Source organism: Diachasma alloeum, unplaced genomic scaffold, assembly GCF_001412515.2.
Source record: "Diachasma alloeum isolate Michigan unplaced genomic scaffold, Dall2.0 Dall_scaffold_00828, whole genome shotgun sequence".
In the NCBI taxonomy this organism is placed as follows: Eukaryota; Metazoa; Arthropoda; class Insecta; order Hymenoptera; family Braconidae; genus Diachasma; species Diachasma alloeum.
This window is the reverse complement of record NW_021680955.1, coordinates 156,159-169,518: the sequence shown is the minus strand read 5'-3', so window position 1 is coordinate 169,518 and position 13,360 is coordinate 156,159. Positions and strand designations below refer to the sequence as shown.

At 32.6% G+C, this 13,360-nt stretch overlaps 2 protein-coding genes across 3 annotated transcripts; one reads left to right on the top strand and one right to left on the bottom strand.

The window, feature by feature from the left end:
- Positions 1-4,313: 4,313 nt before the first annotated feature.
- LOC107044861 lies at positions 4,314-7,326 on the bottom strand. Its single transcript, XM_015266914.2, has 4 exons — positions 7,219-7,326; positions 6,645-6,857; positions 5,423-5,615; positions 4,314-4,585 (listed from the first exon to the last, which is right to left on the bottom strand). Exons 2-4 carry the CDS (start codon positions 6,852-6,854, stop codon positions 4,476-4,478), a joined length of 513 nt encoding a protein of 170 aa, XP_015122400.1. The 5' UTR covers positions 6,855-6,857; positions 7,219-7,326; the 3' UTR covers positions 4,314-4,475.
- Positions 7,327-7,556: 230 nt separating this feature from the next.
- Positions 7,557-13,136, top strand: LOC107044860 (40S ribosomal protein S7). 2 transcript variants are annotated; one of them, XM_015266912.1, is made up of 4 exons: positions 7,557-7,621; positions 9,446-9,616; positions 11,703-12,035; positions 13,010-13,136. In XM_015266912.1, the coding sequence occupies exons 2-4, from the start codon at positions 9,446-9,448 to the stop codon at positions 13,085-13,087; spliced, it is 582 nt and encodes a 193-aa protein (XP_015122398.1). In that variant the 5' UTR covers positions 7,557-7,621; the 3' UTR covers positions 13,088-13,136. The 2 variants fall into 2 exon arrangements, with proteins under 2 accessions (XP_015122398.1, XP_015122399.1); XM_015266913.2 differs by lacking the exon at positions 7,557-7,621 and adding an exon at positions 7,667-7,849.
- Positions 13,137-13,360: the final 224 nt, after the last annotated feature.

Below are 13,360 nucleotides of genomic sequence, written 5' to 3'. Positions count from 1 at the left end.
AGAAAACTAAGTTTTTCGTTCGATTATCTCTATTAGATCATAAAAAAATTTAATTTGTTTGGTTTGCTCATTTCTCTCCTTCTTTCATACCGTATAAAAATCATTATTCTAAGTAGTTGAACATTAAAATGAAGGGTGTTTTCAAGAGAAAAATTACACACATGCGCTGTTGAAGTTGACAAAAATCTTTAGTTGCCGAAACCGAAAAAATGTAATTTTTTAATGATCTAATTGAGATAATAAAAAAAATAGTTTTATTTTATGGGATCTAACGAACATCTTGAAAAAAAAAGTTTAAATTGGCTGAAAATTCTGGTGCGGGGAGCACTTCAAAGCCAAAAACAGGAAAAACTATGTTTTTGCTTGACGTACGGGGTTAAATGGGTTGGGTACGAAATCCTTCTTAGTTTTTTACATACTTCATGATATATCATCAGTCGCTCGATTGTTTTCATCAACCGACGACTTTCCAATTTCACCTGACTCCCCCCGTTAATAATGGAATTATTGAGGAATTAAGTAACTTTAAAAGAAATCATCAGAAGCAAACTCGTCGTTTAACTTTTCCCCCTAAAATTACTCTATCATGGGATATTTGCATAATCACTAAAGTCACCATGTAACTCACGTTTTTGTGGGGAACTTCATTCATTAATTACAAAAATTTCACGTGTCATTTTCCCTTGAAGTCACTAAATTTCAAGGGGAACTAGACGTTCCGTTAATAATGCAATTATTCAAGAATTAAGTTACTTTAACAGAAATCATCAGAAGCAGTTTCGTCGTTTGACATTTTCTCCTAAAATCATTCTACCATGGGATAATTGCATAATCAGTAAAGCCACCATGTAACTCGCATTTTTGTGAGGAACTTCATTCATCAATTACAAAAATTTCACGTATCATTTTCCCTTGAAGTCACTAAATTTCAAGGGGAACTAGAAGTTCCATTAATAAGGCAATTATTCAAGAATTAAGTAACTTACAAAGAAATCATCAGAAGCAATTTTCTCAAGAAATTTTGTCAACTGAAAAAAAGTCTTTTGACATTTTTCCCTAAAGTCGCTCTATCACGAGGTAAATTCGTAATTAGTGAAGCCCGTATAATTCACATTTTGAGATGAGATGTCTGTTTTCATTATGCAATTATCTCAATGAGTGGATTTAGGATGAAATGTCAAGAGACATTTTTCATGAGAATTGTGTTCACTGCGAAAAGGTCTCGACAGTTTTCCCCTAAAATAACTCAATTACGAGATAATTGGCTGATTAGGAAAGACATCATGAATTTATATTCTGGAATTAGATGTCCATTCTGGCTCCGCAATTATCTCATGAGTGGTTTTAAGACAAAATGTTGGGACGATTTTTTGCAGAAAATTTCGTCAACTGCAGCTCTCTATGAGATGATTAACAAAAAATTAACAACAAAGTCGTGTTCGACTCATCAGTTACGTTCCACAATTTCGATAAAATTTTCATCTCTTCCCCCTCGATCAATTGAACGAAATCGTCCTGAATCGATATATATATATTTGTATTTAGATGAATATGTATATCATTGGTTCGTTAATTTTAACGAATGAACCAAAGAATATTTCAGCATTAATTTAAAAATAACCGACGTGCTATGGAGAGCACTAATATCGGTGTACTTCCTAACGGTCATAATTTCTCATCTCACTCTTCACAGTTCGTTATGTCCCCTCTGTGATTAGATCCCCCGAAAATCTTGCGTGGCCAATTTGCGAAATAATATAAATATAACGGTTAGAATAATAATGTAATACAATGACTGCGATAATGGTGCGTTTGTTTTTTACGTAATCTTAATACATAATGTTTTCTTTTCAAGCCCCTGATAGTATTAAATGCACTATCGTCGCAACGTCAAAGCAATTAAAAATTGTGTTCATAAGAGATATAATTGATGAAAAATGGAAAAAAGTCCGATTTTTAAAGGTTTTTTTGCGGATCGTGTTGAACCTCATTGCCATAACGAATAACAAAAAGATGATAATGGAAATTATAAGCTTAAGTTCAACGAAACAGCCCTGGATTTTCCTTTATTAATTTTTTAATCGTTTACTACGTCAGGAGAGCTTCAGAAAAAATTAGTCGTCAGGATTCGACAGTCAAGTTGTTAAAGTTAATTTTTGTCCAGTGCGGAATTATTTTGATGCTGAGGGAATTGAGGAGAAAAATTCAAAATTCCTCACTTTTTTAAAGGAAATTTTGTAGAGGGAACAAACGCCATCTCACACTCTCATATAAATCAATTAATTCCCAGGATAATTGCAAAATTGGAGAATGCGTTTTTAGAACAATAATTTTTTTGTGGAAAATTTTTTTGACTACAACAACAAGTCTCTTGACATTCTTTGATCAACCAACTGGTTTCTGAGATTAAGATTAGGAAATGTGGTCCGACCTAAAATCTTTGTAACACCGAATGCTTCTTTGAAATTGTCTTTGAAACTAGTAGATATGTAAAAAGAAAACGTTTTGAGATATTTTACATTTTCCCTCGAAATTCCTCATTTTCACGATGAATCTACATTTAACAAAACCATTAAATTCAACTTGACTCCAGAGTTTTGAGTGAAACTTAGAGAACAATTTTTTCTTAATTATAATAGCCGACAAAGACTTAGTTTTCTATAACGAAACTATATTCTTGTAAGTACGAGAAAAAAAACATTGAAAGAAGCATTGGATTTAGTAATAAAATTATGATGAAAAGAAAAAAAAGAGGAAAAGTTGAAAAAAAAATTTAAAAATCTGAAAATCTAGGAAAAAATAGTAAAAGATGAACGAGACTTGCCTAATGTACATATTGTAAAGTAAGCCATTAAATTGAAAGATTAATTAAGTCTAACAGTTGTCTAGTAATAAATGTATATGTATAAAGATATTTTTATTTTTTGTGCGTCATGAGGAAACGAGAAAAAAAAGAAACGAAAAAACTTTTTGTCTCATCATAATTTTTGACATAGTGTAAAGTTTTAATTAATCGGCCAATGTGGGAAGCAAAAAAGTAATTTAACGAGAAAAAAAATACGATTGATAATTTTTTTTATGGATAATTTCCATAATGGCGCGGATATAAATGCAAAAAATAATTATATAAGAAATAAGTACTACTTCTTCCTTTATGTAAAAAATACTGTAGGGCAACTTTCTTTATTATGTAGATGCAAAAGGCGCTTTATACAAAAATATTTTTTTTCCGTTCGTGTAAAAGGGCTATTTTCTAATATTTAATGGATGAGAAGGAAGAAAAAATGATGAAAAACATCCTAAACCGTAAATTCTTGGGTCTGAATAAATTTGTATGGTTGTTCAATCGCACGAGTGATGCCTAAAAAATATGTGGATGAAAAAAAAACAGAATTTTCAAATAGTTGATGCTGCTACTGTAACTTAATTTAATATGTACAAACTTACGAAAGACTGTATACATAGAAAAGAAAATAAGCGGTCTTTGTAAGATATCACTTTATTTATATACAATAACTGTATCATAATCTCAAGTACAAACATATAGTTCATTACGTTTTCATAATAAAAAGAAAAAGAAAGAAGCCTTTGATGGTCGCCCAAAAAATGACGGTTCAATGGTTTTTATTTACTTACCTATTCAGTTTTTTTCCATAAGTTGATACTAGAACGATGAAACAGGATAGATCAATAATTCAGGGCCTCCAGTTATTGAGTGCAGAGGTTTCTGTTCCAAAATTTTTGAAAAAATGTGTACAGTAACAATTACGAATTAGTTTTTTGAAATTTGATTCGTACATACCTAATTTTGTTCTGTTTAATATAAGAATTATCCTTAAAAAAGTATGATTGCATCAAAAAGGACAAATAACATAAAGTACTTCACATTGAAAGAGAAATAAAATGATTTGCGAGCTCCATCAGACCTAGAAATGGATGTGAACAACAAGCTTTCACATGAATTTTGAGATACCCTAGTCTTAACGCGAATTGTGTTATACCCTTGTTTTAAAAAGAAAATTGCAATGCCCTTTTGTTATTAGATGTCGATTTATAAAAGAATGTAACTGTCCACTTGTTTCCTCCGAGGCTAACCGTTCACGACGTTCGAAAAATAATCTGTTAAAAATTTTAGAACTCATCGCATGATGATTTTTATCATAATGAATGCTTCATCGTCATTCCATTGGTCAGACAACTATGAATATTGAACCTCACTTCATATGCACTTCATTTCATATGAGGAAAAATGTTAATTGTATTATGAATGAGTTTAAGAATTCTGGAATGAATGAAGTACAATGGTTTCTTCCTTGTAGTAGAGAAACGGCATTTTATTAGATTTTCCTGAATGCCTTAAACATTATTACAGAATACTTAACATTGGAGTAGATGTTTTAATCACAACTTTTCGTCTACCAATGACTTAAACTAAAATCATTTTCATTTGCTTTATGATATAATTAGACGCGAATTTATCGACGTCTGTTCATGCCGTGAATTGGGTTCATGTCCAGTTGCCTCATACGCTCGTATTGAGCGGTTTGATGTTCCTGGTCGAAGGTAACTGGTAGTGGTGAATAAACTGAAATGGAAGATGAGTATACATCGATTATTTACAATTATCAATTATTTTTTATCATTATTTTCTGCATAAAAAATTATTTTACATGACGTTTATATTAATTATATAATTATCTTGAATTAACTGACTATGGATTGAATAAAGTACAACATGAATTGGGCGGCTGCAAGAAAAAAAGTTGAAGTCTTTTTTGTGGAAGATTTTGCCAGCTTTAGAAGAGATCTTTTGACTTTTCCCCAACATCCCTCAATTTCAACGGAAGCTTTACGACAAATCCATTCGGAAGGTTATTATCAATGAAATTGGTAGAGAGAGAAAGAATACAAAAATTGCAGGCGGCTGTATCTTTGATACAGCTGTAATTGTACGTGGATACGTCCATGGTCTTTCCTTCTTTCTCAAATTTCCTAGAAACTCCTTGCATTCCCTTGAATTAGAACTTTTGAAACATGCAATTTTTAAAAGCAAATAAATAATTATTAAACTATTTTCCGTGTGTTTCCGTGCGTCAGCTCTGTCGACTCCCGCTACGAGAGTGAGTGAGAGGCATGGCGACTACAGTGCTGTGACGTCACAGCCCACTCGAGGCGCCCAAAAAGTGCACTTTTCAATCAACGATTTCTCATTGAAAAATGCGAATTGGACGGTTCAAAAAATTATTGGGGAGATTGTTACAATTTCTAGATTAAGAAAAAAAAAAATAAATAAACAAATACGTATGTTCCCTATTCGGACGCAATAGCTCCTCTAAGATACTCCCCTAAAATCACTCTCTTATAAAATAATTACATAATTAATTTTTTACTTCTATCATGTTATCATTATTACTATACATACCGAATTTTTTGATACACGTGAAAAGGAGGAGAGCAATTCCCACACCCGTGCAAACACCGGCCAAGATTAACTTCCACTCTCCAGTTGGTGCATCCATTTCGACGAATGTCTGACAAAAGCTCGCACGGTAAAGATCTTTCTTCTCCTGGATTGTCAGTTTCTTCCAGTCGCCCTTCTCTCTCTCCCTGAGAATCTGAAAAAGAGTCACAAGCACGTCAATGACGGAATGAAAAGCAATCTGCACAGAATGTCACAACAATTTCCGAGAGTATGACGATTCTTGAAGTCCACACTTCTTCTTCAGCTATGAAAATCGTCTGTCAAAGGTGTCTTTACATTTTTATGAGAGCCCACTAGCTTCAGATATATCCAAGAAATTATTTGTTCATATAATAAGACATGATGGACAGAAAGAAGTTGTTAAAAGGATTTAGAAGTAGGGAAAATTTAAAGATAATCTCTCCATTATTAAGCCAAGATCTGCTTCAGTAAATTCATTGACATTCGTCAATGAATTTGATCTCAAAGAAGTCTTGTTTGGGCCAATAAAATCGCTAGTTGAAAATTGTCAAAAAGGAATTCGTTTGGTCCGAATTTGAAAGTCTCAAACATGAATAATTACTCCGCTTTCGACAACAACGAAATATTTGGCTCAAGAGGCCGATTATTCACCCGAGACGGTGCCTTTTCAGGATGAAAATATCTCATATAGAGGAAAATTTATCAAGAAATATTTTGTTCCTAAGTTACAAGATTGCTATCACATCATTATTATTCTTCTATAACGTTTTGAGTTTAGCCCTGGGGTTAAACTCAAATAAATGCACTTGTTCTGATCCCTTTTGAATCGTTTTCCGTTAGATCCAACCTCGACTAACTTCTGCCGTGAGCTCACGGAGGATTCGCTCACTGGACGAAGGATATGAAGGATAAAGTTCTCAACAACCATTCGCGCGTTCAATACTTAAAAGGGTGATATATTAAACTGATAATACTCGATAAGGCTCGACTGAAGGAATACGAATTTGAAAACATGAATGTTTCTGTCAAGTACATGAACATTTGGCAAAAATAATGTTTTTTCTCAGTGACCCGAGTGGAAATTCTGTTCAGGTCTCGATCAGAAACTGATCAAGTCCGATCCGAAATTCTGATCAGGCATGTTACGCCTCTGCCTTAGGTTTTTCCACTAGGGGAAGTTTTTAGACGTGCTCCGCCTCACCTGAATCTCAGGGGTGACCTCCTTGTAGCGAATAGCAGGCATGGGGCACTCCTCCAGATCCAAGTAACTTTCAGTCCCGTTGAGACCATAGCCAACTATCTCGCGTTTACCAATCTTGTAACGAAGTGGGGGCTCATCGTCAGAATAGAATCTCACCCCTGCCGTCGGCTTTCCCCTGCGCAAAACCGTCACAAGGTACCTGCCTGCCATTTTCTGAAACATGTACCAGAACATATAACAACATTGCCACTCGTAGGCCTCACAGCTCAAACCATAGCATTTAAATACGCCGAGATGCCTTGAAAGGTCCGAAAATGGGGACAATTTCATAAATCTCAAATTCGCCTGACAAATCCTCAACATCTGATCTGATTGTCGCAAGTGTTATCGCACAGAGTTGGTGGTTCGAACGATTACCTAATCGTCGTCGAGACCCTGTCCTCTGGATTCAATCAATTACATTGACAATCGATCATCTCCGATCGTCAATTAATGACTAAACTTCATATTTATTCGTTTTATACCTCAATAATAGTTAAATTAATCAATGTAATAATGAAATATCAGTAATTACCGTGCTCCGAAGTGCCTTCGAAAAGTCAGTGAAAGATGGACGAGGCGAAGTTTGGCGAAGTTCTACGCAGCCATTAAAAATCGGCGCATGAAGTGGGAGAACTTCGAGTAGAGGGGAAACTCGAAGTGAAGTTTTCAAACACAAATTACAAAATTTTCAATTTATTCAAAGCCATAATTTTCTCTCATTTTCGAAATTATTTACGATTTTGTGTATTCACTGAAAATGTTGTTTAATGTTTGGAAATGTTCATTAGTGATAAAATAATTTTCAGTGTCAAATTTTTCTAGTCGTCTGCTGGCTCAACAGGTGGCGCCACTGGTGATTTTTTTTTGAGGAAACGGCACATCTGTTACATTTGTTTTCCCCGTGACCCTTTCCACGCGACTGCGAGCAGAACAAGGTACGTTATTTAATAAAAGCGAATGATTATTGATAAATTTAGACAGAAATGGAGAAAAATCAAGTGAACAACTTGGAGACGAAAGATTAATTTATACAACGGTCCTCGGTTTTTTCATGGATGTCTGAGGATTTTTTAGATCCAAGTGGATTATTGTGAGGGATATTCAGCTCAGGATTTGCCTGCTTTCAAACACCGAATTCGGCCCTTTAAATTGGTTTGATAACTGTAAGAAATTTTTTGATGCATTCGGCTGCGGCTTCTCTCCTATGCAAGAGTGATTATCGATAATTATTTTGATTATTGGGGTTAATTGTTCAAGACAGTTTGAAGGGTTCATGTAAATGTCAACAGTGTCATAACCTCCTCGGGGAGTCAATCCCATCTTATTGTTGCATTTAGTTTTGTTCCAGCAATCAAAACAATCTCATATCTAATTGAATTTGATATTTCTGCTGTTGAGTGAAGTAAAGTGACAAATACGAGTTGTCGGGAATTGTATTTATAATTGTATTGTCTTGTGGAGGTTTGGAGTATCAAACATTTCAATGTTAATGAGTGGAGATGATTAATGTCGAAAGAAAATCAGTTGCAGATTAATTATGCAGTTTATTCCATTCGACTGGGGTGAATTCTGTGGTGAAGTGGTTCAAAATAGATGGAAATAAATCTCGGAAGCCAGTGATTTCAAGAGAGAGTGCCAAACGATAGGCCCTTATGGCTATATAAATTTTTCATAAATGTTTGTGACATTAGTTTACCGACTTGTCTTCTCCGAGAAAATTTCCCCAACTTTTTTCCCTCCCAACTATTTTATTTCCCTTTTTTTCCTTTCCAATTCCCCCAATCAATGACATCTACATAGAATAACAATTACTCAATATTTAATTTCCATTAATAATAAAACTACATATGCGTGGGTATAACATTACCAATAATTAAAATAAAATGCTTCCACAACTGTTGATAATAATGAAAAGAGGGGGTCATTGGTATTGTGAATGAGTCAAGCTATTGCTAGAATAATAATCTATTAGTAAAGTTCTATCCATGTACACATTATGATTAAAGGAAATTAAATATTCAATACTTTTTTTTCTTTATAAATAGAATTAATAGAGGGACATGAGAGTAAAATGAAAGGGGAAAAATTAGTGCTAGCATGAGTTTTCGAGGAAGAACTCTCGGAGAAGAAAGGAGGGCCACCGTGATATTCTCTTGGTCATTTCGAGTCTGACTGAATTTGATTTAGAATAATTCAACTACATTTCACTGCTTCACTCCAAAATCAACATTTCGATAAATGGTCGATAAAGTTATCTCAATAATTTATGATTCCAAGAGGAAATGTCGAGGTCCTTTTTGTGGGAAATTTGATTGGGTACGAAGTTCTCTTGGAATTTTTCCTGAAGTCGTCTCTGTTTTAGATGAATGAAAAAATTGACAATTTGATGAAAAATTCATGGGAATTCAGGTCAAATAAATAATTGAATTTTCAAGCAATTCATGTTTTGATTGAAAATTTGAGTCAATTAGAGAATTCTCGTCTTTCTGCTTGTGAACGATTTGGAATTCTATTCAATTTTCAGTAAAATTTGAAATTTCATCATTTTTCGTTTCTCTAAACCGAATCCAATGTAACTTTCCTGACTATTACGACTAAATAAACTCCAGAAATACTTAGAGTATTTGAAATATATAAAACAGATACTGAAAATTATAAACAATACTTCACTTTAGTCATAAAATTCTTAATTCAAATCTCTTACTAGACACCTTTCGCTATCCCCAATCAAAATGAATTTTTGATTTCTATCACTTCAGATGTTCACGGCAAGCGCCAAAATCATCAAAGCCGGCGGTGCCGAGCCCGATGCATTCGAGGCCAGTATCTCCCAGGCCCTGCTGGACCTCGAGATGAACTCCGATCTTAAATCACAACTTCGTGAGCTTTACATCACTAAAGCTCGTGAAATTGAGACGAATAACAAGAAAGTAAGTTTTTCTACTTTATGGATATTTAAAAAAACTACATCTTATTTATTTACCACTAGTGCCACTTTCATTATGCCCTTTTTTCTGTCAGATTTCATATTTCGTTTTTAAATTAATGGTTTTTAATCATTCTCATTGCAAATGTCCCAATTGCTAAGCTGTTAAATTTTAATATCACAATTAAAGTAGCTCTACCCTTACGGTAAATTCAAAGATTATTGAAAACTGCAAAAAAATTGCAGAAAACTCGATTAGATTCGGAATTCCAATTTTTTTCTCAGTTTAATTATCATTTTGGTTTTTCAAAGAAGAAATGTTTAAAAATCAGGATTAAACCCAGTGTCTTATGTGAAAATCAACATTTCCATTGTAATCAAAGATTAAAAGATGATTTTTTTTTTCGTTAGATGTGAAAAAATCAGGAATTTTGTTGACACCTCATAAAAAATAATCCACCGTTTTGCAAACACGTTTTATTATTTATTTATAAAAGGGAAATGTTTGAAAAAATATCACTATTTTGCCAAATTTAATTTCAATAATACTAACTGGGTATGAATTTTTTCAAATTTTTTCCATGCAATTTAGTTGACAAATTTAAAAACTGAAAATATCCAAAAGATTATTGAAAACTGCAAAAAATTGCAGAAAACTCGATTAGATTCGGAATTCCAATTTTTTTCTCAGTTTAATTATCGTTTTGGTTTTTCAAAGAAGAAATGTTTAAAAATCAGGATTAAACCCAGTGTCTTATGTGAAAATCAACATTTCCATTGTAATCAAAGATTAAAAGATGATTTTTTTTTTCGTTAGATGTGAAAAAATCAGGAATTTTGTTGACACCTCATAAAAAATAATCCACCGTTTTGCAAACACGTTTTATTATTTATTTATAAAAGGGAAATGTTTGAAAAAATATCACTATTTTGCCAAATTTAATTTCAATAATACTAACTGGGTATGAATTTTTTCAAATTTTTTCCATGCAATTTAGTTGACAAATTTAAAAACTGAAAATATCCAAAAGATTATTGAAAACTGCAAAAAATTGCAGAAAACTCGATTAGATTCGGAATTCCAATTTTTTTCTCAGTTTAATTATCGTTTTGGTTTTTCAAAGGAGAAATGTTTAAAAATCAGGATTAAACCCAGTGTCTTATGTGAAAATCAACATTTCCATTGTAATCGAGGATTAAAATCTGATTTTTTTTTTCGTTAGATGTGAAAAAATCAAGAATTTTTTTGACACCTCATAAAAAATAATCCACCGTTTTGCAAACAAGTTTTATTATTTATTTATAAGAGGGAAATGTTTGAAAAAATATCACTATTTTGCCAAATTTAATTTAAATAATACTAACTGGGTATGAATTCTTTCAAATTTTTTCCATGCAATTTAGTTGAAAAATTTAAAAACTGAAAATATCCAAAAGTGTAGCGTAGCCCGGCCGAAGGGTAGAGCTACTTTAATGATTTGCTCATGTTCTAATTCCTATGCTCACTGAATAAGATTTTAATCATAATTACAATTCAATTTCTTCTAGAAAACACTTTAGAGTGTGAATTTCTGGAATTCAGTGTGTTTTTAGCATCAAATTAAACATTAAAAGTTAATTTTGAATATTGAGTCACAGCTTCTATTTATTGATATCACAAATTTCGTATTTGGATATTGACGTTATTTGTTCAAAGTGAAAATGTCATTATCACTATATTGCATTCAGATTCTCCTATCCTCGACGTAAAAAACGTGAAATAACCTCATAATTCTAGCTATTAATTCTAATCAACTTTGTTTGAAGAAAACTTTAATAATAGTTAACACAATATGAAAAAAGTAAAATTATTCTATTTTCCTCTGATCCAAAAGATTTGGACAATGATAATTCGTTTATTCATGTCTCATAGAATGGCATTCCATTCTCTTTTGCTTGTTAGACTGGCTTCATGAAAATTCGACTCCAGACGACTGTATTCATAGAAAACGCCTTACCCTCTCCACTATATTAATGATTTTTATGATTTGTTTTTTATTATAGTTATGATTTATGATATTTACGATTTGTTCCTTCTATTTTAATTCCAGTCCATCATCATCTACGTCCCAATGCCCAAACTCAAGGCTTTCCAAAAGATTCAGACGCGATTGGTACGTGAGCTTGAGAAGAAATTCTCTGGCAAACACGTGATGTTCGTTGGTGAGAGGAAAATCTTGCCCAAACCAACGAGAAAGACACGTACAAAGAACAAGCAGAAGAGGCCAAGGAGCCGAACCCTCACTGCAGTGTACGATGCACTCTTGGAGGATCTTGTCTACCCAGTCGAGATTGTTGGAAAGCGAATCCGAGTTAAGCTTGATGGTTCTCAATTAATCAAAGTTCATTTGGACAAGAATGAACAGACGAACATTGAGCACAAGGTAGACAAATTTATTTCAATCCAAGGGAAATTATCCCCAAAATCCTCACTGAGAAAAAAAATACTTTTGCCAAATAAATATTCGTTTTAGAGTAATCTTTCCTCAATAATGCACTCGGTATAATCATGATCCATCATGGCATAATTATGTCGCACGTGACCTTGAATGAACTACTGAACTACGAATTAATTAAAATAGAAAATTAATGCAAATTTCCTTAATTGGAAACATTCGAAAAGTGAATAATAATTGAGGGAGTTAATTGAAGATCATGTTCTAAAATAAATGGTTATTTGGTAGAAATAATTTTTTTTCTCAGCTTTTAACGATTTTCGTATTATTAAATTCAGTTGTAATTGTGCTGGAATATGACAAATTATTTATAGTTTCATTTAAAAATATTTCAGAGTTAATTCAAGGTCATGCTCTCCTCAACATAAATAGTTATTTGGTAGAAATATTTTTTTTGTCAGTTTTTAACGACTCATTAAATTTTTTTTAACGACTGTCACTAAATTCCGTTATAATTGTGCTAGAATATGACAAATTATTTATATTTTCATTGATCAATGTCAGATAATTTGAGGACATTTGGTTTTAGCACGAAATACCAGGAACGTCTTTCTTTTCGATTTTCGTCGCCTACAAAGTGTCTCCTGACATTTTCATTTCCATCGATTTTTTCTTGAAATAATTACACGATTTTATAACTTGGAAATATTGTGAGATAATTAAGCCACTTTGAAAATTCATCGAAAAATATAGAATAGAATATTCGATTCGTTTGGAAAAACTTTCATGTAATCTTGAACTTATTTTTTGATTCTTAATTATAATGTTGATTGAAGAATTGACATTGAAAATTCATCTATCTGCAGTTAGAAAAAAATTAACTCATACGAATTATTAAATCTCATTGGAAAACATTTTGGAACCAAAGAATTAATTTGTCTTCTTCAATTGCTATTTTGCAGGTTGACACCTTTGGAGCCGTCTACAAGAAGCTCACGGGACGTGATGTGACATTCGAATTCCCCGAGTCGTATGTCTAATTTATAAAAAATAAAATCTTAAATAAAAAAATTGATGAAAAAAGCAGAATCAGTTGGTTCAATTCACCCACATCCATTCATTTAAATAATTCTTTTTATTTATTGGTGAGTGTAAAGAGGAATGCATGTACAACGTTTGATTTCTTAAATAACTATTTGTGTACAAGATAAATTAGTTAGAAATCATTCAAACAATCGTTCTAAATTTTTTTATAAAAAAAAATTAGAGAAATTAGTTAACACCGTATACAATTGCTCTCGAGGGTTCAGTCT